At 39.2% G+C, this 25,514-nt stretch overlaps 1 protein-coding gene across 4 annotated transcripts in view; it reads right to left on the bottom strand.

The window, feature by feature from the left end:
* Positions 1 to 25,514, bottom strand: part of LOC126202874 (serine/threonine-protein kinase Tao) — a 233,712-nt gene that overhangs the window by 77,832 nt on the left and 130,366 nt on the right. For all 4 annotated transcript variants that reach the window (XM_049936910.1, XM_049936913.1, XM_049936911.1 and 1 more), the window contains 3 exons: positions 24,837 to 24,971; positions 7,104 to 7,285; positions 3,623 to 3,773 (listed from right to left, as the gene is read on the bottom strand). In XM_049936910.1, coding sequence (XP_049792867.1) covers positions 3,623 to 3,773; positions 7,104 to 7,285; positions 24,837 to 24,971 — 468 coding nt within the window. The remainder of the gene's footprint in view (positions 1 to 3,622; positions 3,774 to 7,103; positions 7,286 to 24,836; positions 24,972 to 25,514) is intronic.

Raw genomic sequence — 25,514 nt, 5'->3', positions numbered from 1 at the left:
GAAATCCTTGGGTAACAGAAGAAATATTGAATTTAATTGATGAAAGGAGAAAATATAAAAATGCAGTAAATGAAGCAGGCAAAAAGGAATACAAACGTCTCAAAAATGAGATCGACAGGAAGTGCAAAATGGCTAAGCAGGGATGGCTAGAGGACAAATGTAAGGATGTAGAGGCTTGTCTCACTAGGGGTAAGATAGATACTGCCTACAGGAAAATTAAAGAGACCTTTGGAGAGAAGAGAACCACTTGTATGAATATTAAGAGCTCAGATGGCAACCCAGTTCTAAGCAAAGAAGGGAAGGCAGAAAGGTGGAAGGAGTATATAGAGGGTCTATACAAGAGCGATGTACTTGAGAACAATATTATGGAAATGGAAGAGGATGTAGATGAAGATGAAATGGGAGATACGATACTGCGTCAAGAGTTTGACAGAGCACTGAAAGACCTGAGTCGAAACAAGGCCCCCGGAGTAGACAACATTCCATTGGAACTACTGACGGCCTTGGGAGAGCCAGTCCTGACAAACCTCTACCATCTGACTTCAAGAAGAATATAATAATTCCAATCCCAAAGAAAGCAGGTGTTGACAGATGTGAGAATTACCGAACAATCAGTTTAATAAGCCACAGCTGCAAAATACTAACATGAATTCTTTACAGACGAATGGAAAAACCAGTAGAAGCCGACCTCGGGGAAGATCAGTTTGGATTCCGTAGAAATACTGGAACACGTGAGGCAATACTGACCTTACGACTTATCTTAGAAGAAAGATTAAGGAAAGGCAAACCTACGTTTCTAGCATTTGTAGACTTAGAGAAAGCTTTTGACAATGTTGACTGGAATACTCTCTTTCAAATTCTAAAGGTGGCAGGGGTAAAATACAGGGAGCGAAAGGCTATTTACAATTTGTACAGAAACCAGATGGCAGTTATAAGAGTCGAGGGACATGAAAGGGAAGCAGTGGTTGGGAAGGGAGTAAGACAGGGTTGTAGCCTCTCCCCGATGTTATTCAATCTGTATATTGAGCAAACAGTAAATGAAACAAAAGAAAAATTCGGAGTAGGTATTAAAATCCATGGAGAAGAAATAAAAACTTTCAGGTTCGCCGATGACATTGTAATTCTGTCAGAGACAGCAAAGGACTTGGAAGAGCAGTTGAACGGAATGGATGGTGTCTTGAAGGGAGGATATAAGATGAACATCAACAAAAGCAAAACGAGGATAATGGAATGTAGTCGAATTAAGTCGGGTGATGTTGAGGGTATTAGATTAGGAAATGAGACACTTAAAGTAGTAAAGGAGTTTTGCTATTTGGGGAGCAAAATAACTGATGATGGTCGAAATAGAGAGGATATAAAATGTAGACTGGCAATGGCAAGGAAAGCGTTTCTTAAGAAGAGAAATTTGTTAACATCGAGTATAGATTTAAGTGTCAGGAAGTCATTTCTGAAAGTATTTGTATGGAGTGTAGCCATGTATGGAAGTGAAACATGGACGGTAAATAGTTTGGACAAGAAGAGAATAGAAGCTTTCGAAATGTGGGGCTACAGAAGAATGCTGAAGATTAGATGGGTAGATCACATAACTAATGAGGAGGTACTGAATAGGATTGGGGAGAAGAGGAGTTTGTGGCACAACTTAACCAGAAGAAGGGATCAGTTGGTAGGACATGTTCTGAGGCATCAAGGGATCACCAATTTAGTATTGGAGGGCAGCGTGGAGGGTAAAACTCGTAGGGGGAGACCAAGAGATGAATACACTAAGCAGATTCAGAAGGATGTAGGTAGCAGTAGGTACTGGGAGATGATGAAGCTTGCACAGGATAGAGTAGCATGGAGAGCTGTATCAAACCAGTCTCAGGACTGAAGACCACAACAACAACATGTAGTAAATTAATGAGTAAGGTAGCCGATCCTATAAGAAGAGGTAAAATTGGGCATATTAAGGTGTTTTGCTTTATATCGACTAAGCCGATGATACTGCGTCTTTTTTTTCCATTTACTCTTAGAAAAAAAAAACAAGTAAAGAAGTGCTAATTGTGTGTTGTGAAAAATATAGGGGCGAATTTTAAATAGCTACGGTGTATAATCGTACTGACAAATGGACATTCAGTTACGCGAAATCGCGGATAGTGAAGTGTGGTCATTAAATTGAGTACACCTACAGGGCGGTCAATTCCGGGATAAGTCTATTCGCATCTCACGAGGGACGCAGTATTGACCCCGTTTTTTTTTTTTTTTTTTTATTATTATTATATCGCGGAGAGCGGGCTTCAATTTATAAAAAGGAGAAAAGCTGTATCATTATCATTAACAAGCAACCAAAACTGTTCATCAAAGGGTTTCGGTGAATGAGTGGTGAATGTGAAATGAAACTGTGAACGAAGTTATGTTAAATAAAACAGAAGAGACTAGACAGTTTGGTCTTATCTGTTATTATTCTATAAACTGTAACTTTTCTTCTCGTTCTACGAAGCCTTTATAGACGATCGTTATGACAATTTGCTTTGAAGGGATCTTGTTACGAGTTAAGTTTTGGGGACCTGGTGAAGAAGGGATTGTTTGTAGATACTAACTACTGCAGCTATTCTGGAATCAGGTGCTACCGTGACCGTTGTGTGTTGTCAATGGCTTAAGGTCATCATATCTCATGCTCTAAGATCGACGCGCCTTTCCTCTTGGTATAACGGTGTCTCACGGTAACAACGACAACTCCGACGATGAAAGAAGATACGGTAGAGTACCTCCATCACGGATGGCTGCAGAGCCAATGCTGAGCGGTGCAGCGAAGTGCAGCCAGGTCCTCGCGCATGCACATGTAAAATTAAAAGGGAAATAAATAGATTTAAGTGCCATGAGTTTTGTGGCAAGGGGAAAAATAAATAAATAAACAAAATTTTTAAAAAAATCGTGGTTGTTATACTACTGAAGGTACTGTAAATTCATCTTCTACACAATGATAGAACATACACTGAGACAAATCGTAAGACACTGACATGAAGGCATTTCTGTATAGAATGTATGGAATTTTTCATAATGTGGGTCAAACATCTACTGCCATTACTTGAGATGTGCAGTTTGACTTTTTCTATCTATTCAGCATAACAGTGCCATGCTGTATACCCTAAAATACTTAAAAAATTATGAAAACAGATCATTATAGTGAACAAAATAAAGCAACTAAGACTGCAGCTGCACTGTTAATATATGACATCCTGGGGGAACTGCAATCCACAGAGAATTGCAGCAGCATCTTAAAATTGCCACTTCCACTCTTACACCATTTCCCAGAGTGTGCTTCTCCTTAAACACCACAGATCTCAATAATAGTGATCCATATTAACCTGAACAGATGTGATTACAATCTGTGTATGCTCTTCTGGTCACAATCCATTCCACTCAAATGCTACTGTAATTAAGACTGCTTGTTAAACTTAAAACGTGATCAGATTCACACTACACATATTTTAATCAGTCTAAGTTACTAAGAGTAAGTATTAACAACAGACAATACGAACTGATCTAGCAACTTCCCGCCATCTGCAAAACTGATAATAGTGCATCATCTCAGTACTGTAATTTGAATCAAGATTCTGTAAACCAGCAGGGTCAATATTATCACCTCTTGAAGAAGCTCCCTTTCGAGGCTCTGGAATAGAAGGAATTTTTTTCTTCTGAATTTCCGAATCTCCAAATCGAGATATTCTTTCTGGCCTCTAAGAAGTCTTTGCTCCTCTTGAGCTTCCAGTTGCTTGAGGTTGTCTTTCTGACTCCTGGAAGAAAAATGTAAGTCAACTGACATAAAACTTAAAAATAAGTAAATAACAATAAATAATTAAATCTCTAGTTAGGGAATAAAGGGGATATCCCTTTAAAACGCTAAATTTACTTTGTTTGATATCACATCACTGTGCTCTTATTGGAATGATTCCTGTCTTTTTTTTGGACTGAGTTAACAACTTTGATATGATCAAAGAGCTGTTACACAGAAAGCCACTTCTCTCTACACATCTCACATGCAAGATTTTTACCGTATTTCTAGTAAAAAAGACGGAGACAGCAACAATTTAAAGTGATATGATTATTAATCGACCATGACTGTTTCAGAAATACGAAATGGTTTTTCAGGGACAGCTACCAGTCATAAAATTTTGTTTACTTACATAAATGAATTAATGAAGCAACATGTTTGGGTGTACAAACCTCATCTATGTTTACTTTTGGTAAATGTTTCGGTACTGGCATTGTCGTATGTACATACAATAAGATTCAATTCAAGACTGACATGACTCAAAAATAACTACCACACTTGTGCAGGGTATAAAAGCATCTCAAGATGCCACTGACTCCAAACAAATTGCTCTGTGACATAACTGTCAATGACATAACTGTCAACCAGAAGAGTTTACTCACTCATTTACGGAGCTGAATGTTAGAGTAGTGCGAAGTGTCAATTGTTCATAGTGGTGTTAGTTACATCTGGTTTCTCAGCACTTTTCCTACCTACCATAACAGAAATGAAATGCGACTGCTTGCATTACTATGAAACTATTTTCTAACTTTTGTATCTTTGTACAGATTCATCACAATCTATTAACTCTGTAGAAGCGAATGTAAGTTTACTGTAAGATGTAGTTCTTATGCTTTACTGGAAGATGGAAACAGCATTAGTCCCTCGTAGCCTCATGGAAAACAACATGCAGAAATGAATTTCAACAAGGAGAAGCAATAGAAGTAGGTGCGCACAGATCAAAATGGTTCCTACTTTTGATAGAGGTCAACACTTATAGAGCATGCAAGTACAACAATATTCTAAGGAAAACATCTGTAGCAAGCTATCCCTTGCACTGCCACAAAGTTGATTTGTTTTGATGAAACTTTGTACAATTTTTGTACACAGTTAAAGTTCAACAACAAAGTCGTGCACTAATATGCATGATTAAAAACTTTATATTTTATTCCAAAAGAAGCTCCCTCCCTGTTTTATAAATAATGCAAAGGCTGCAGAGGAAGTAGTGGTGACAAAGTTGGTGTAGACTTTGTATCGAATTCCTAGAAAGTGTTATGAGCCTCCTTTGTGTCTTCTGTGTGGTCCTACACTATTTGCCACAGCCATGGCAGCTGGTACATCATGAGCAGTACATTGGGTCTGAGAGGAAAAATACAGAATTTATCAAATACATGACAAGAAATAACCAGACTTGGCACATTCAATGATACTTTAAAATGACTTTCACATTATAATGAATATATTTGTGCAATTGAAAATTTGAATTCTTTGTGATTTTTGTTTTATGGTCAGTAATCTGTGGTCCAAGGCATATTCTAGTGCCTAAGTTTTTGTCTCCTAATGCTCGAGACATCACCAGAGACTATAAAGACTCATTAGTTTCAAAGTTTCAAAATTACATACGCTCAGCAAGCTGCTGTTCATAAGCACCCATGCAAAGGTCTGGTTGTAATGACACCAGACCACTGCCCACAATCGTGGAGTTATGCTGATTAGTCATATGCAGCTTGTACTGTGAAGGAGTTGCCACTGTTTCCTATATTTAGTATTAAGGATCACAATATGTCTAGTTTCAATCCTCCTCCTCTTCTGCTGAAAGAAGTTTTTGTGCTTTTGAATTTCTGTAGTCTCTCCGTACATACTAGTATAATAACGCTTGGACCTCAACAAACCCATAATATCAGAGAAACAAATTTGATGGTTCTCTAGTCCCAGTACTTGATCCAATTTGTTCGTGTTGTCCAGAAGACAACTGCTCTCATGTCTTCTAATCTGAGTGTTAATGCATCTTTTTGTATTTCTTCTGTACACTTGACAGCTCGTGCAAGGGATTTTTTTTTTACTCCTGCTGTGGCAAGCATCGAGCAAAGGTCCTTTGCAGTGTTTAAGTATTCATGCACTTTTCTTGTTGGTTTATACATTTTGTCAATACCATTTTGTCTTTGCACTATGCTGAAGTGATCAGTGCCTGTTTCAATCTGAAACTAGTACCTGAATACTATAGCCTCTGATGATGTTTCCAGCATTGAGAGCCACAACTTTAGGCACAGAAACATACTTTGGAGCATGCCCTAATGCCCATAAGAGAAAAATCTGTGGAAATCTGCAAGTACAACTGAAAATTTGTGATGCATTAAGACTAACTCTGATTTCCTAATTTTTGTAAGAAGTCACTTTAGTCACTGAACTTTCCAAGCATGCCTTCAGGTGTGTCTGACTTATTGTCACTGATGTTTCCACCTGTCTAGGACAAATTTTCAACTGTCACGGCATTTTTGTTACATTGCAGTTTCAGTATTTCTCATCAGTTTTTATAAACATTTCATGTCATCACATCTTCATTGATTTCATCATCACCAACCCATTTATTTCATTTTACTCCATTTAATTTAAATTTTACATTATATAAAAAAATCACAATCTATTTAGTACAAACACATCAATTGGACTTTTCAGGTCACTCGAGTCAGAAGTCTCTTCTCTTTCAGACTACAAATGGAATTACCAAATAAAAGATGAGACTTGGTCAGAATGATTCAAGGAACAAGAAGGAAGGAAGGAAGGAAGGAAGGAAGGTTAGAGTTTAGCTTCCCATCAACACTGATGGAGCACTGCCTTGGATTACGACAGGATGGGGAAGGAAATTGGCCACCCCTTTTCCAAGAAACATCCCAGCATTCATCTGGGGAGATTTAGGGGAACCACAGGAAACCTAAGTTACGATGACTGGACTGGGAATTGAACCATCATCCTCCCCAATGAGAGACCAGTGTGAAAACCACTGTGGCACCTCACTCAGTATGGAATAAGAGAGCATATGGTGAAGATTCAGAACCTTATTTATTCCCAGAACAGAAAGCCATGGAACTGTTTACTCTTCAATAGTCCATTGTCATTGTAACTATTAAAATAAAGTAACAGAATACAACTGTGACAAATGAATTAGATAACACATTATAATACTGAATTCCAATTTCAAATGCCTAATCCACAGTCACAGTGATGTGAAAATAACATTGTCAGTGTTCCAGGGGGACACATGGTATCCTGCCTTACTGACTACAGAAACTGGCCCAACAGCAGGCTGACGTACTGCAGGGTGGCGTCGCGTTGCCGCTTTGGTGTCGATTCGTCTAGGCTCAGTTCCCGTTTCCACCGCTCTTTACTCATCTTGTACTCCTTCTTCTTCTGTGTCTCGAAGGCCTTACGATCTTGTTCCTGTCGACTCATAATATCCTTCTGTAACTTCTTTTCTGCTGCCTGATTCTGCTTCACCTGTTTGTAACAAGAATTATAATTGTGAAAAGTAAGACACCAAAACGTAACTAACAGCACCATATTCTCAAATTATCCACCAATAAACAAGGAGCACTTATTTAAATGTTGCGACAGATAATAAAGAGTTTTTACATTATCATCATCAGTAAACATGCTTGAATATGCAAATAGTACAGCCTTCCAGCAGAACTGCACAGATCAGTAGGAGAGTAACACCATCAACTTTCCACACGTACGGAAAGAATACACAGATATCATGGCTGAATGTTCGTTGGTTGTTATAACATTGTGTCACACCTTCTGAAAAACAGAAAAACATCTACCAACACGAGTCACAATTTAACAGAATGAGGACTGTGGGCTATTGAGACTGCTGTTTATCATTCTGCAGTACTGCTGCTCACATTGGACAGGGGCCCAGAACTTTGAAGCAAATATGGAGTCAATGGATTCAGGATGGCTATACTCAACATCAGGCCCCTAAGTGCCCTAGAGGACAGACAAATGGTTCATTCGGCCAAGCAGGATCACACAGACATGTGAGGTGCCTTGACTCAAGAAATGGACTTGCTAGCAGCAAGATAAGTAACCACACAAATAGTACAATGTTGTCTGGAGCACCATGGATTGCTAGTATAACAACCTTTGTTATGGCTTCTCTTCAAGTGGAAGGAGGATGAGACATGCAAAGATGCATTTAACAAAAGCACAGGACACAGGGGAGGCACCACATCCCATTTTCAGAGAAGTCCTGGTTCTGGGTACAGCATCACAATGAAAGTATCCACATGTGAAGGATTGTGAACGCTGCTTATTGTATTTGTCGTTGTCATATGGGCCCAGGTGCCTGGCATACTAATATGAGATGCCACTGAATACACATGATCCTCTGGTTAACATAATAAGTAATTTCAACAGTGTATGTTATTTTATTTATGAGGTCTCCATGACGAACGACTGTTGCCTGTATTGTTGTGAGGTACTGAATTCAGAAGTTTAAACTCTTGCCCAGGCCAGCATTTCTGCAGATCTCACTCAGTGAAAACTCTGGTCATGGATTGTTGACAGACTGGCAGATCTTCACATCTATACATTCTGCAAGCTATGTTACAGTGTGCGGCAGATGGTACTTTGCGTTCCACTGTCACTTGCCCCTTCCCAGCTCTGGATGTGCGTGAAACGATCTTTGGTAAGCCTTTACATGAACAGAAACCTGTCCAAATCTACCTTCATGGTCCTAGCCACATATATCAAGAAGCAATATAGTAATTCATTCTTCTACGAAAGTACATCTACACAGTTTTAACAGTATGCCAATCATGATGCACAATGCCTCTCTTCAAACATCTGTCACTGGATTTGGACGAGGATACCTGTGAAGCTTCAATGCTTACTTAATATATCTTTGATGAAAGATGCTGCTCTTCTTTCAGTTTCTTCTATTAGTCATTTTCTGGTATGAGTTCCAGACTAATAAACAATATTCTGGTATCAGTCAAACAATGGTACTGTAAGCTACCTCTTCTGTGGAGGACTAAATTTCCTGTGGGTTCTTCCAATGACTCTCAGTCTGGCATCTGCCTTACTTGCAATTAGTTTTATACGGTCTATTTCTTTCTGGCTATTTCAAAGCATTATGTTACATTTGTTTATGTTGTGAGTCAACCGCAAATCCCTGCACCAAGTGTCGATCATCTGCATGGCTTCCTGCATTTTGTTACAACTTTATAGGATTGCAACTTCTCTCTATAAAACAGCATCATCTCTGAACAGCCTCACAGAGTGTTAAACATTATCTACTAGGCCACACATAAATATAACATCGTAATCAGGCACTGGAGACAATAAGACAGTTCACCAACTGCCATGTACTCCTCAGTCATTCTTTATTGGATGTGGCATAGTGGTGCATGGTGTCACCACACCACACTCCTGGCTGTTGCGAAATTCTAGCCTTGGAGCCACTGTTCTTCAACTGGTGTGATGAGGCTGAGTACACCTCGGCCCTGTCCTTCCACCAAGGAAAAATCCCTAACAGTACTGGGAATTGTACCCAGGTCCCCCCGCATCTGCGTCTGTCCTGTTGGGGGTCTGTTCTGTTGAGCACTCAGCTACCGAGGTGAGCATTTATGTATGTTTCATGATCAGTAGTAGTCCTGTAATGTTGTTCCCTTGGAAGACATTGAAAGTTACTTTTATGTCTGATTATTTCTCTCCATTAGGAATGATACACTGTCTTCTACTTACTAGAAACTTTTCAATCCAGTCACATAACTGGTCTGTTATTCAATACAATTATTTAGTTTACAGAGAGTGTGTGGAAATGAATCAAAACACACACACACACACACACACACACACACACACACACACACACTGGTAGTCAAGGCACATGGCATCATTGTGAGTACCAACATCTGCTGCCTTATGGGTATCTTGAGTGAAGGGAGTGATCTGTGTTTCATATGATCATTGTTTGTAGAATACATGATGATTCCTAGGGAGGAGATTTTCAATCTCCAAATAGTTTAGAATATGTGAGCATAAAACAGGTTCTAAAATTCAATAGACTCATATAGGTCTACAGTTGTGTCCATCTTTTCGATGACCATTCTTTGAGATGAAGAGGACCTGTGAATTTTGCAATCACTAAGAACACTATGTTCATTTAGTGACTTATGGGAGACTGCTGTTAGAAAAGGAAGAAGTCCTTTTACGTACTCTTTGTATCCCCTCAGATCCAGAAGCCTTTCCTCCATTGAGTTATTTTAGTTGATTTTGCATGTCACAGTCATGTATGCTACCTGTGATTTTGACTTTCATGCAATGATTTAAAAGAGGAACCACAGTAAATCATCTTCAGTAAAACCATTTTGGAAAAAGGAATTTAGCAATTAGATTTTCCTTCTACCATCCTCTGTTTCATTGCCATCATGGAAACAAGAGACTATGGACTGATGGTTTTGATTCTTTTACTGATTTAACATAAGACTAAAACTTTACAGGATTTTACTCTGATTGACAGACAGAACTTTACTTTCAAATTCATTGACTGCTACTCACCTTATAGCAGAGATACAACAGAGTTGCAGAATGGTACAACAAAAAGACTGTTAGGACAGTTAGCTTTCAGCCAAAAAGGTCTTTGTCAAAAATAGACAAAACACACACACACACACACACACACACACACACACACACACACACACACACCAATGCATTCTCGGGGACCACAGTCTCTGGTAGCTTGGCTCCCTACACGTGGTTTTCTCAATTGTTTAACATGTGAATATTCATCATAGATTTAACATTTATTCCGAAGTGTAATGCCACATAAAGGTATAAATTTGACAATTTATACTATCACTTTATGTTGTAAATGAAGCAGAATTAGATGACTTTCAGTTGATTTTGTAACAATGTAACTCTTCACTTACATACATTCTTAAAAAGCATATTATTATAAAAAATGGCCATCACCAAACTGTGGCCAAGAGCAGAGTGGCCACTCACCAGCAGAATACACTGCTGAGTACAACAGGCTAGATTTAAATGGATGCTTCAATCTCGATCCTTCCTCCCATCACCAGCTGGGAGGAAGGAAAAATCAAACAATGAAAAATCCAGGATGGAATGTAACAATATCAGAGAGGAAAGTTGCTACTCACTATATAGCAGAGATGCTGAGTCGCGATAGGCACAGTGTAGTTTCAGCTCTCTGAGACTGCAGACGTGTGTGTGTGTGTGTGTGTGTGTGTGTGTGTGTGTGTGTGTGTACACACGCGCATGTGCAACTACTGCTGACAAAGGCTTAATGGCCGAAAGCTACAAGTGTGTGAATCTTTTTATTGTGCCTATTGCGACGCAGCATCTCCGCTATATGGTGAGTAGCAACTTTCCTCTCACATATAGATGAAAGTTATTCTTCAAACACATCCTTTGTTCCAGTAGTCCTTCTGGCCTCTACCTATATCAACTCCTTTAGATGAGAGTTATTCTTGAAACACATCCTTTGTTCCAGGAGTCCTTCTGGCCTCTAAATATATCAACTCCTTGCACGCGCGCACACGCACACGCCATCTTCCCAACAGTCTTCCCTCCTCCTGTTATGTCACACTTCCCCAATCCACTTGTCACATCATCATCATAGTGTTCTGGGCAAACTCACTGATTCTGGTGCACGTGATGTGCATTCCTATCATGTGGACCTGCTGCCTCTCCCTCCCATATTACCACCTCATGCACCTATGTCTTCCTCTGAGCCGTCAGCCACTCTTCCTTAACCTTTCTTACCACACTCCACCTCTTTTCTCCCCTCACTCACTTCACCCAACACAACCGCTCACCCCAGTCTACCAGCTGAACTGCAGTCCTGCTACTGTGTATTCAGGTGGCACAATGTAGTTGTCTACATGTAGACAACTGTTTAAAAAAAAAATATTGTGACATGACACTTCCAAACCTTTAGCGTTCATCTTGCCAGTCGACTGTGGCATATTTTTCAGGTTAGTCAGCCAGCATAGAGAATGGTTTTCTGTCACAATATGAATGGTTTGTCAAAGAAACACAGCTGGAACTTGTTGATGGCCTAAACAACTGCAAGGCATTCTTTCTTGGTTGCAGAGTAGTTCACTGCAGTCTACAAGAGCACTGATGAAACACAAGCTGTCATCTTTTCAGTGTCTTCCTGAATTTTCACTAGAACTGCACGTCACATAGCCACTAGCACCAGTGTGAAGTTCTGTCTCAGTATTCTAGTTATATAATTCCAGAACTTTAAAAGATATTAGCACCTCCATAAGGACAAGAAAGATATTTCTGGAACCTCATTTCCGGAAAATTTGGCAACTTCCTGCAGTAATTCTTGCACGAGATTTGCCTTGGTACAGAAGTTACTTATGAATCATAGGTAGTAGGAGTACATCCCGAGGAAATTTCTCACATCATGGATGTCCTGAGCAGTCAGAAAATCTGTGAGCTTATTTCTCTGGATCGGGATAGACTTCATTGCCATTGTTTTGAATTCAGTTGTCAGATGGCTTAAAAGTTCTTCAAATGTCACTGAAAAAAATGACAATGTCATCTAGATATCAAAACCACAGCATTCATTTTAAGTATCAAAACAGGTTGTCCATCATAGGTTAAAAGGTGGCTGCAGAAATACGTAGTGCTACAGGCATAACTTTACACTCAGAGGTCACCACGTGTTATGAAGGTAGCCTTTTCCAGGTCAGCCTTGTCATCAAAATGCGGCAATGGATAGACATCTCTCCTTGTGTTTTTGTTCAGTTGACTGTAGTTGGTGCCAAAACACCATGTGCTGTCCTCCTCCTTTGCAAGAATCACAGAAGAGGACCAAGGACATTCTGAAGAGTCAATGGTGTTACCTTGCAGTATCTTCTCCACACACTACATCTACACGATTACTACACAATTCACAATTAAATGCCTGGTAGAGGGTTCATCAAATAACCTTTAAGCTACTTCAATACTGTTCCACTCTTGAAAACTGCGCAGGAAAAACAAATACTTAAATCTTTCTGTCGAGTTCTGATTTCTCTTATTTTATTATGGCTATCATTTCTCTGTATGTAGATGGCACACTCTGAGGAGAATGTTGGTGGTTGTTATTTCATGAGAAGGCCCTGCTGCAGTGAAAAACGGCCTCTGTTTTAATGACTGCCATCCCAATTTGTGTATCATATCCGTGGCATTCTCTCCCCTATTTCACAATAATACAAAACGAGCTGCACTTCTTTGAATTTTTCAGTGTCCTCTAGTCCTATGTGATGCGTAACCCCACTGCACAACAGTACTCTAGAAGAGGGTGGACAAGCATACAGTAAGCAGTCTCTTTAGTAGACCTATTACATTTTTTCAGTGGTCTGCCAATAAATCACAGTCTTTGGTTTGCTTCCCCCCCCCCCCCCCCCAACATTACCTATGTGATTGTTCCAGTTTAAATTATTCATAATTGTAATCCCTACACATTTAGCTGAGTTTACAGCCTTTAGATTTGTGTGATTTACCATGTAACTGAAATTTAGTGGATTCTTTTTAGTGTTGATGTAAACGACCACATCTTTCATTATTTAGAGTCGACTGTCACTTTTTGTACCATACAGATATATTGTTAAATCAGTTTGGATTTCATTTTTATCACTGATGGTTTTACATGACTGTAAATGACAGCAACCTTAGTAAACAATCTACGAGGACTACTCAGATTGTCTCCTAAATTGTTTATGGAGATCAGGAACAACATACAGCCTATGACACTTCCTTGGGGAACGCCAGATATTAGTTCTGGTTTATTCCATGATGTTCCATCAGTTATTACGAATTGTGGCCTTTCTGACTGAAAATTATGAATCCAGTCACACAACTGAAACGGTATTCAATTAGTTCCTCACAAGTGACTTCCAATTAAATTGTGCGCCTCAATTAAATTGTGCACCTGTCAGGTCAAAAGCCTTCTGGAAATCGAAAAATATGGAATCATTTTGATGTCCCCTGTCGATAGCACTCATTACTTCTTGATAATGAAGGTCTAGCTGGGTTTCAAAACAGCGGTATTTTCTGAATCCGTGTTAACTATTTGTCAATAAATCATTTTCCTCAAGAAGATTCATGATGTTCAAGCACAGTATACATTCCAATACCCTACAGCAAATTGATGTTAGTGATATGGGTCAGTAATTCAGCAGATAATGCCTATTTCTTTTCTTGGGTATTGGTATGACTTGTGCAACTTTCCAGTCTTTGGGTTTTCTGCTAGATTCTGAGACAGAGTTTCACTATGGACACTATCAAAAGCACCTCACATTAAAGTTCGAGCTAAATTTTGGGCTTCCATAAAACTTTGCCAACATTGGGGATTTTGCATTCTTTTAAATTTTGCACGTTTTTTTTTCACTGCTCCTGCAACAGTGTTCTGACCTATTTTGTGTGCCATGGCTGATCAGTACCATCTCTTATCAATTTATTTGGTATATATCTCTCAACTGCCATTTCACACTGTTTCTTTGAATTTGAATTTGAACCACATATGGTCTAAACTTTCATAGTCAGATTGGAAGTAGTGGAGACTGTCTCTTAGGAAGGCATCACGCAAATTTTTATCTGCTTTTTTAAACAGATGTATTTAGCATTTATTTTTGGTGGGTCGGGATGTTACGATAATCAGTCTAGCTACAACCATCTTGTAGTCACTAATCCCTATATCTGTCATGATGCTCCTTATTTGATCAGGAAAATTTGTTGCTAACAGCTCAAGTACGTTTTCCAAACCACTTACACTTTAAGAGGTCTCCTGAACTAGTTGCTCAAAATAACCCTCTGAGAAGGCATTCAGTATGATACTGGACAATGTTTTATGCCTATCACCAACCTTAAACATTTTTGCCAACATCTACAATTGTATGAGTGAGGTACCAATTCGAAATGACACTCAAATTTTCTTTTAACTGTTCAGTAACTGTGTCATCTGAGTTGGGGCAAGGTTTGGCAAAAGGAACCAATTATTAATTTGTTATGGTTGTGGAGTACAACTTCTAACCAATTATTAATTTATTATTGTTGTGGAGTACAATCTCTACCGATACTAAGTCACAGGAGCTATCTGCTTCAATTTCACTACATGGTGAACTATTCTGGCAGCAATAAACACTCCACCACCAAATGAATTTAATCTATCTTTTCTGAGCACAGTTAGGTCCTTTGTAAAAATTTCAGTTGACTATATTTCTGGCTTTAATCAGGTTTCTGTAGCTACAACAATTTGACAGTCAGTGCTTTCTGTTAGTGTTTAGAGCTCTGGTCCTCTTCCAACACAGCTACAACAGTTTACAACTACAACTTTGATTGTTCCTACGTCTAATCTCTTCATGTGTTCATCCTGCACCCTTTGAAATTTAAACCTTTTCTGCTCTTTCTAGAGACCTCTAACCTAAAAAACCAACCAGTCCCTTCCACACAGCCCCCACTACCTATGTAGCTATTTCCTGTGTGTGGTGCACTGCTGACCCATTTATGGAACCCAGTAACCTACCACTCTATGGCAAGTCGGTGAAATTGCAACCTACACAGCAGCAGAACCATCTGAGCCTCTGATTCAGACCCTCCATTTGGCTCTATACCAGAGGATCAGAATATGTTTTGTCGACAATGCTACAGATGATGAGCACCATCCTCATCTTGCAAGCAAGGCTGGCAGTGTTTACTATTTCGCTAGCCACCTGATACCAGATACTATCTCTTCTGATTCAAAGAGACACACATTGTTAGGACCAACATGAGCCACCACCTATAGTTGGGTGCACTCTGTGCTCTTGATGGCATCCGGAAGCACCCGTTCCACATCTGGAATGACTCCTCCCAGTATGTACATAGAGTGCACACTGGATTCCTTCTCCTTTGCAGCAACACTCTTAATGTTGGAGCTCCCAACCACCAGTAATCCCACTCTCTGTGAATGCCCAGACCTTGCAACTGTGATAGGATTCCTTTGGAACAGGGCAAGCAACTTCATCTGGCTCAGGGACTTCGTCAGCCACAGACACCATCCGAAACCTGTTTGTCAGACAAACTGGGGAGGCCCTCTGATTGGGCCCTCGGAAAGTCTTGCGCTACAGGCCACACCCTGGAATGACCTCCTACTCAACCACGGGTGATGTATTGACCTCAGTGCAGACAGGCCCCAGGGGGCCACAGTAGTGGGCCGGTCAGGACATACATGGGTCGTGCTGGACACCCCTTGGATTGCCCCATCTAGCGCCCCCCCCCCCCATTGGCAACAGCCTCAAGTTGTATGACCAACAGGTTGTGTAGTAGTCTTCAAAAACACACAATTTTTTCTCTGCAGTCATGCACAGCATGTTCTAGGCAACTACAGAAGAAACATACCAGTGTTTCGTCCTCTTTCCTCCAAATGTCTGTTGCTCTACAGGGTATTATACTTGGCATAGGAGTTGGTTGTGCCTGCATTAGTCGGCTACTGAACTGCCGTTTGGCTTTCATGAATTCCTTGGTTGTTGTGACATCCTTTACCAGAATAGCTTCTACAACTTCCTTCTTGAATTGTGAGGTTTTGTCAGCTTCTGCCATCCAGAACGAATTTTTCCCTCTGCAGTTGAGTGTGTGTTGATATAAAACTTCCTGGCAGTTTAAAACTGTGTGCTGGACCAGGACTCAAACCAGGACCTTTGCCTTTCACAGGTAAGTGCTCTACCAACTGAGCTACCCAAGCACAGCTCACGAACCGTCCTCGGAGCTTTACTCCCACCAGTAATTCATCTCCTATCTTCCAAACTTCACAGTAGTTGTTCTGGGTGAAAGCTGTAATGGTTGTGTGTGTGTGTGTGTGTGTGTGTGTGTGTGTGTGTGTGTGTATTTCTTTGTTTTGTGTGTGCCTATCAACAATTTAATGGTTCTGTTTGTGCTTTTCAGTGAACAGTCTCCTTTAATTCAAAAATATTTATTTTAATGAACGTTTATTGATAGTTGCCTATTGTGTTGTCCATATTACCTGTTTTAGATGTCACACCTTGTGAGCACATTGTGGTTAGCATGCAAGACAGCTACCTTGAACAGTAACAACTATTTTGTAGTAGGGGAAATGCTGCGTGTTATCTAGCATGTTGGGTACCAGAGTTCTTTTGATGGCTACAATAAATGAACAAACCACAACATAAGTGACCACCTGGATGGAGAGTGCAACTATTTATAAAATATCCAGTATTCCAGAATATACAAACATTAGTTCCACAGGATGGCCAGTATCTCACCCTTACGTGTGTGTGTGTGTGTGTGTGTGTGTGTGTGTGTGTCTGTTGGCAGCACTGCTCATTATGCCTTCTGAAGGTAGATTTCAGGCCAACAAGTCTGTTGATTTGCATGTTCGTGGCCTCAAATAAAGGTGGAGAGTATGTGGCAGGTACAGATACAGGCGTAGCATGTGCAAAATGCGTAACTATTGCTGTGTTTCAGTGTTACTGATTTTATGCTGTGAATACCTACACAGACTGAAGATTCATGATTGGCAGATCAGCGTCAGTCTATTTTTGGAAGTGAGAAAAAAAAAATGCCAAGTGTAGCACTTAATTTATTGGTTGGCCAAGTTACAAGGAAACAAACTCAAAATCTGATGTCAAACAGTTTAAGAGCTACATATATCCACTGAAGTAGTGGGTTTGTTGAGACATGCATTTAAATTCCTCAGACCTCAAAGCACTCGCCAAAAGAATTTTCCAATAAATAGTCTGTACTTGTCGGGAAGGAGTATTAGTCTGTCTATTACATAACTGGATGCTCCTCTTACGTTTCTCTTTTTAGTGGTTATGAAATTAATGCCCTGGCTGGTGGTGACAATTCTCACTGAAATTTTGAGTGTCTTTGACAGTCCTTCCAGCCTTTTCTGTGGAGGGTAAGGGGTTACATTCTTAAAATATCCATTTGCAGGTTTGTGGCTGTAACAGCTGGCATACGTACTGTAATTCTTCATAACATGCAGCTTGACAACACTTAGAAGTACCAAACTCCTCAGCAGTCTTGATATGATAGATATTAGTACAAGACTATGCTCAAAGTCATTGAAGACTGACTTATGTGTTCTTGTCTGCCTCACAAAAAGCTTTCAAGTAACTGTCCAAAGAGGTTTCCATGTAGCTGTATAAAACTTATACATCTGTTATATGGCATATGTTCAAATGCTGTACACCAACAATGGTTTCCCTTAGAGACAAACCCTCCTCCCCTCCAACCACCCCCACTCGAGACATCAGGTAGCTCTCACTCATGTGAAGGTGGGAACAGTTTTACAGACTTTCATTACACTTACACCAGGCTGCAGTTTATGCCAGCTACAAAGTTAAAATCTCCTAAAGCAAAAGCTATACTCATGTTATGTAATCACGGATTTTGGTAACCGAACTGAAGACCTGGCCAGGAGGCAGTGCGGGGAGGCTGTGACAGCTTAAACTCTGGTATCCTTAAAAGTGGAGCAATGTCACAATTTACACATCTAAATGTGCCGCTGAATGAAGTATCTATTTCCAATATGAACAGAGATGGACAGTACACCTCACCTTTGCTGTTCTTAATGCTCTGCTGTCAGTGGGGGGGATTTCTTCCCCAGCAGTATGTGTCTACCGTATTTACTCATATCTAAGCTGCACTTTTTGTCCAGTTTTTGTTAAAAAAAAAAAAAAACCACCTGTGGCTTAGAATTGAGTAAGCGGAAGTTCTGAAAAATGTTGGTAGGTGCCGCCACAACTAACTTCTCCCACTACACAGGCATGCTTTGCAGGCACAAAGATAAATACTGTCACTAAAACCTCTGCGTCAGTAAAGAAATTACACACACACACACACACACACACACACACACACACACACACACACACACACAAACAAAAGGAGGAGGAGGTAGAAGACTAGCTTTTTTCTCTGCCCGGAGTTTCTACCACTGCATTTTCAAACATTATCCAATGAAGTAAATAGAAATTCCCTAATGTTCATCTTCGAATGTAGCAGCCTTTCAAATATTCATAGCAACAAAAATAAATTTCTTTACACAAAAATACCAACAATGCAGAAGGCTTTAGGATTGTTGCACAAGTTGATATGCTAGAGTTCATTAAGATTTCACATAGCGGCACCTACTGCTTTGTGGAATTTTGTGAAGTGCTTGTTGGTGTTAGCTTTCATTATAGTGCTAAATTCAAGAGGGGAGTTATTTCTTTTGCGGAACAAAGTTCTAATCGTGCTGCAGATCTACAATACGGGATTGATGAGAGCAACATCAGATGATGGCGACAGCAGAGAGACAAATTATTTGAATGTTCAAGTAGCAAGAAAGCATTTAGTGGACCAAAGTGTAGCCGATATGATGCACTAGAAGAGATTTTAAATGAATTTGTTTAGGAACAGCGTCAGAAATTCCTGTCTGTGAATGCCGAAATTTTAAAAATTAAGGCACACAAAATTGCTAGAGAGTAAAAAATTGAAACTTTTAAGGCTAGTCTAAGCTGGAGTGATCTGTTTATGAAGTAATGGAGTTTTTCACTTTGGAGGCGAACTTCAGTTGCACGGAAGCTGCCGAAAAATTATGGAATTTCGGCGCTTCATAATTAGACAGTGCACAGAAAAGCAATACCTTCTTGATCAGATAGGAAATGTTGACCAAACTCCCATATATTTTGACATGCCATCAAATTATACGGTTGATGCCAGAGGAAAGAAAGACACAAGTTTCTTAAATCAGGATGTCCGTCATGCTTTCTTGCACAAGAGATGGACATAATTACCCCCATTCATAGTTTTCAAGCGAAAGACTTACCTAAATCTGAAGTGTTTCCAAAAACTGTAATGGTAAGAGCAAACGAAACTGGGTGGTTTTCGGAGGACATGGTGCTGGAATGGATGAGACGGGTGGGGGACCATAGTCCTGGCGCAATGCTTGGTTTATGCAGTCTGTTGGTATTAAATGCGTACGCAGGCCACGCAACACCTGCAGTAAAACAAAAATTAGAGGGAAGCAAAACGGACTTGGCAGTAATTCCAGGCGGGATGACATCAATTCTGCAACCATTTGACGTCTGCTTGGATAAACCATTTAAGGTCAAGCTTAAACGCACATACACAGACTGGTTTTCGAAAAGTGACAGACAACTGACACCAACAGGATGTATAAAACGCGCGAGTTTGTTGCATGTGTGCCAGTGGGTTTATGATGCATCGAAGCGAATTCCAAATCAAACTGTGCAACAAGCATTTAAAAAATGTTCGATATCCAGTGCACTATATGGTACAGAGGACAATGCTCTGTATGAAGAAATGAGCAACAAAGAATCGAGTGACAGTGATTCAGAATCATGACTGATATTTTAAACATTTCGTATTAAGATGTATTACAATTAAAATTTTGTTTTAAATTTCAGCATTTAATTTCTAAGTTATTTTCATTCTTATTTTAGAAGTGTTGCTACTCTGCATTGCACAGGATAGAAAAGCGTTGGGAGCTGCATCAAACCAGTATACAGACTGAAGATGACGACACACACTGCATTTGAAGTCATCACTAAAAATCGACTATGAAAATCCGACTAGCAAGACTGTTTGCAATGTATATCAATATGGCCAACTCTACATTCTGAATTTTTTCCTACCTGTGACAAGAAATGAATCGTGAATCACATGCAGTATTCTCTTGACCATAAGAATAATACGAATGTAAACATTATGCCATGTATTCCTTTGTGTTTGCTGCTCTCATTTAAATCCCGTCTGCCTAATAAACCACGAAACTAGAGTGAGACAACAGCAAACATGGAAGAATATACATATCATATCATGTTTATATTCATATTATTCTTATGATGAATAGTGATACGGTCAGAAATGAAGTACGGCAACTGACTAGATTTTTAAATCTAAGATGACTAATTTCTGTGCACAATGTAATGTACTAAAGAGGCGCTTGCAAAGATTTTCAAATGGAGTAAATTTTCGCTAAACTCTCGTTCAGTACATCATCTATCATATGCAATCTATTATCTGGTTCTTGTTGATCATTATCAAAGAAAGCAGCAGTGTAAGTAACAACAAATAGCAGTCTCTTGTCATTGTTTCACTAATGAGACAATTTCTCTCTCTCTCTCTCTCTCTCTCTCTCTCTCTTTTATCGCAAGCGGCAGTTGCATGCACAAAAGCAAGCCATGCCATGAGAAGCGACAGGTCGTAAACACTCATCAGAATGCGACAAACAATGCAAGACACAGTACAATAATGCATTTTCAGCTTAGAGTGATGTAAACACCTATAACAAAGAGAACGGCACTTATCAGATCAAAGCAAAATAAGCAATCGATTCAAACCTGATTACGTATGTGGAAACGGAAGGGTACCCATATAAATACGGATGGAGCGCCTGACGCGTAGCAATGTTTACCTGGTAAAGCTTAACTGCTAAGCTTACGACTCGAACCGAACTACTGTCGCTGTATCTTCATCCATTTGACCTAAATTGTGTCTCATGTTACAATGGACCAACTTTGTTTTGATTTGGAAGTGCGGTCTTAGACTTTTCTCTCCCCTTGAATTTGAAGTCTCAAATTTCAGGTGTGGCTGAGATTCGGGAAAATTTTTTTTCCTCGATTTTGTGTCTCATTTTTCAGGTGCGGCTTGGATTCGAGTAAATATGGTATATGGTGTTTGCCATTTAAGGCAAGCAGAATTATGATTTTATTTTCAGTTTTCTCTTCTCTCAAAGTATGTCTCCTCCAGTTGTTGTCATACATTTTTTCTGATGTCATAGCAGCAAAATGAGGTTGCCTTTTCAGTCTAAATGTTAGTGTTTTTGGTTAGTGAAGCGGAGGTCAAGGTAATGTGTACGAATCAACGTTTTCTATAAATAAATCAATGGCCCCTCCTGAGACTTCATTTCTCAGTAAAAATATAATGTAGTACATTCTCAAATTTGCACAAATGACTCATTTATTCTGGCATCTTTTAAACAAAGGCTGCATTTCTTATCGTTTCTTTACTAGTCTGAAAATGTTTTAATTCCCTGTACTGTTCATAGCATTGCAGAAATTGCTCCCTTTAGCACATTTATCTGTATCACCAATGAAATATTTATTGTGTCCATTTTACTTACTCTGCTTTGGAGCAGACACAAAAATCTTGCAGCACTGCAGTGTACCCCTCCCACCATTATTTGCACACCACTGGTTCACTGAAGTCGACATTTCAGTATTATGTCACCTTTTCCTCTCTCATTCTCAGTCACATTAATAACACGAACACCAAGTTGTCATTTCTGCCTATAACACTTTACATAATAACTTCCCTCACTCACACTGTGAGGTAACACCACGATACTAAGAGCTGGAACATGGCCACACCTTGTCATGGGACCAAGCTAGTTCCTGCTACAGCCAGGTCTACAGTTTGCTTTGCCTTTTAATATTATTCCTACATGTTTACTTTGCTCGTACTTGCCTTCTGTCTACAAGAGAGAATATTCATTAGCTTCTATTTGATTTGATTCAAAGCATGTTTTCTGTTACTATTGGTTATTCATCTTGAGCTGAATGCAATTTTTAATTAAAAAGAATTACACCTGACATGTTTCGCTTTTATTTATAAAGCATCTTCCATGATTATTCTGCAAATTGGGTGCATATGTCTGTACATTTTTGGTTGTTTTAGGTTACAAACAGCGTTTTGTTTATACAGTTGGTGTGCAAGTTAATTACAGTGTTTCTTTACATATTCTGCTCCTTCCCTCCTTGCTCTCGCGCGCGCGTGTGTGTGTGTGTGTGTGTGTGTGTGTGTGTGTGTGTGTGTGTGTGTTGTTTGTGTGTGTGTGTGTTTGTGTGTGTGTGTGTGTTTGTGTTTGTGTGTGTGTTTGTTTGTGGGGGGGGGGGGCGGGGAATGGGGGAGGGGGGAGTGGGCCTGGACAGTGATTATAGGACAGGTTCTGGGAGGAGATTGCAGTTGTACATGGAGCTGTGGTTAAATGTATATATTTCATATTATACTAAGTGGTCAATCAGTTTAAAGAGTGTGCAGCTTGCAAAGTTGGTCTGATCAGTTACGAATTTTTTTTGGATGTGGTAGTTTTTGTGTATGGTGGGATGGGTTTTTGTTGTTGTTTATCCTTCTGATTTCCATGTCTGTGTCTCTGGCTGTTATTTTATGTTAATGTTGGTGTAAGTACTCTGCAAAAGTTGAATGATTTATCATATATGTCCAAGCTCTTACACATTTTTTAAATCGGGTGTGAAATGTCCTCCTGGTTTGATCTATGGATCTTTCGTAACATGTATTGCATATCAGTTGGTATATTCCGTATTTCTGATATAGATAAGTATTTCTTATTATTTTTGGAGAGTATTTCTGATTTGATTTGTTGGTTTGGTGGCCTGTTTCTGTGCCTCATTTTTTGAAAATATTCATATTCAATATTCTGTGTGTGTATTTGTGGTTGTACGTCACTGGGTCCCATCTTTTGCTTTCCATTCCTTTCAAACTTTGTGTTGTTCCTATTCTTGTATTTTGCGTATGATTTTGTCCTCCTGTTGATGACAGCTGGGTGTTTGTTCTTTTCTGTTTCTTGATTTTCTTGTTCAGCTTTGTTACGAAGTTCTCTTTATATTCATTGTTTGTGTCTATTTGTATTATGGTATTCATTTCTTTTTTGAAAGTGTGTGTATCTAATGATACTGTGTTTAGTTTGTGGAGCATGTATCTAAGCGCTCCCTGTATGAGAACTGGGATGTTGTGATGTCTCAAGTATAACTGTGTCTGTTGTTGGTATCTGGTATATGTCAAATGCGTGTTGGCTATTTTGAATCTTTATGGTGATGTCCTAGAAATTTAACTGTCTATTTTGCTCTTTCCCTATGGTAAAATGGATCTTATCATGAACAGAATTTATGCCTGTGTGTAACAGGTCAATTTTATTGCTTGGTTCATCTATCAATCAACCTAAAAATGCACAAAAGTATGTATCCAATTTGCAGAATAACCATGGTAGATACTTTATTAATAAAAGAAAACACAACTCGCGGAATTCTTTTTAATTAATCTGCGGTCAGCTCAAGACAGATAACCACTAGTAACAAATTTGAACAGCCGCTGCAGAAGATGGCAATGCAAACAAACACAATAAAGTGCGTTGTACTTGTCATCTATTAACAAGGTTAATTATTTTGAAAAGTTCACAACCACGGTATACTAATAAGCATAAAATGTTTCAGTTGCTTTGTTAAGTTGTTCTATTTCCCTAATAGTTGGCTGTCTAGGGACCACGTAAATATTTAGTGAAAGTTTAAAAGTAGCCAGACATGATAACTAAATATTAATATTCTTCTGTTACATACACAGACAGGATTATTCAAAATGTTCCAAGACATTTTCTAGGGATTGGAAAAAATGTTCACATTGAGATAAGATATTATGTGATTAAATGTATGGGAATAACTACTCAAGAAGTTTTTACAGTGATTGCTTAGCACCATGGTTACCAGACCAATGGAGATGGCATTTTGAGTCGTTTATGCTGCAATTGCACAAGGACAGTGACTGTTTCATTTGTAAACAGGATGATGCCCACTTTATCTTCCACAAAGATGTTCACAAGTTCTTGGATACTGAGCTGCTATAAAGATGGACCACTTGTGAATCAGATGGCAATCTCCAGTTGATGGCATGGACCCGATGTTCTCTGGACATGACACTGTAATTTTTACTTGTGGGCAAGGGCACTCATACCCAGGGGCAAAGTGGGTCCACACAAATACTTTTTAATATCACTTTAAAGTGTCAACATTATTTTGAATAATCCTGTATAATTTAACACCTAACAAAAATATACAATCTGAGACCTTAATGCCCCAACTATCAACATTTGCGTGGTATATTTGTCTATGTGGGCAGAATGGATGTTTTTGTCCACTTCTTGTATTAAGACTAAGTGGTTTCATTCTTTGTCAAGGTGTACGAAGTTCTAGTGACTTACTCAGTACCTAACATGTTTACATACCTTTCGATCAAGCTCTTGCTGATGTCTAACCTGTAACTTTTCAAGTTCTTTACTAAACTGTTGTAACAGAGACTCATATTCTTTGTCCAACTGTTGTTTATGTGCTTCCATCTCGAGCTTACACCTTTCTTCCAGCTGTGAAACAGCAACAACAAATAATTTAAATTTTTGAAATTGTAAATTTATAATTTCATAATTGCACAGATACAGAATGTGGACTTAAACACTTAAAGAAAAAACACATTTTTAATTTAGGGGCCTTATTTTTGGGTGACCGTTAAGGAATATTTGGCGGAAAGAAAAGAACTTCTCAACTATGGATAAAAAAGGGAACAAGCATGAACAAAAAATGTCCACTTCTCTACCATTACAGCCTATCAACTGGGGCTTTTGAATCTTTGGTTGCAGATCCTTATTCCCATTGCTTCCCAATGGTAATAAGTACTGCATTATGTTGGGAGTGACGAAGGCAAAAACGCCCTAAATAGTTTTACAATCTTTACATTTATACTATGACAGTTACCACATTTAAATTGCTCATGTTACTAAATCCACTGCAATTCCAACACTAGTCTGATACAGACACTTTAATGTTATAAGTAATTGTAAGTAATTACAGCTATGTATCAGATGTGTACCAACTGTAAATGGTTAATGAGCAAGTCTGTCCACTGTCTA

Source organism: Schistocerca nitens, chromosome 9, assembly GCF_023898315.1.
Source record: "Schistocerca nitens isolate TAMUIC-IGC-003100 chromosome 9, iqSchNite1.1, whole genome shotgun sequence".
Taxonomy (NCBI): Eukaryota; Metazoa; Arthropoda; class Insecta; order Orthoptera; family Acrididae; genus Schistocerca; species Schistocerca nitens.
The sequence above is the reverse complement of the archived record's forward strand: the minus strand, read 5'-3'. Positions and strand labels throughout refer to the sequence as shown.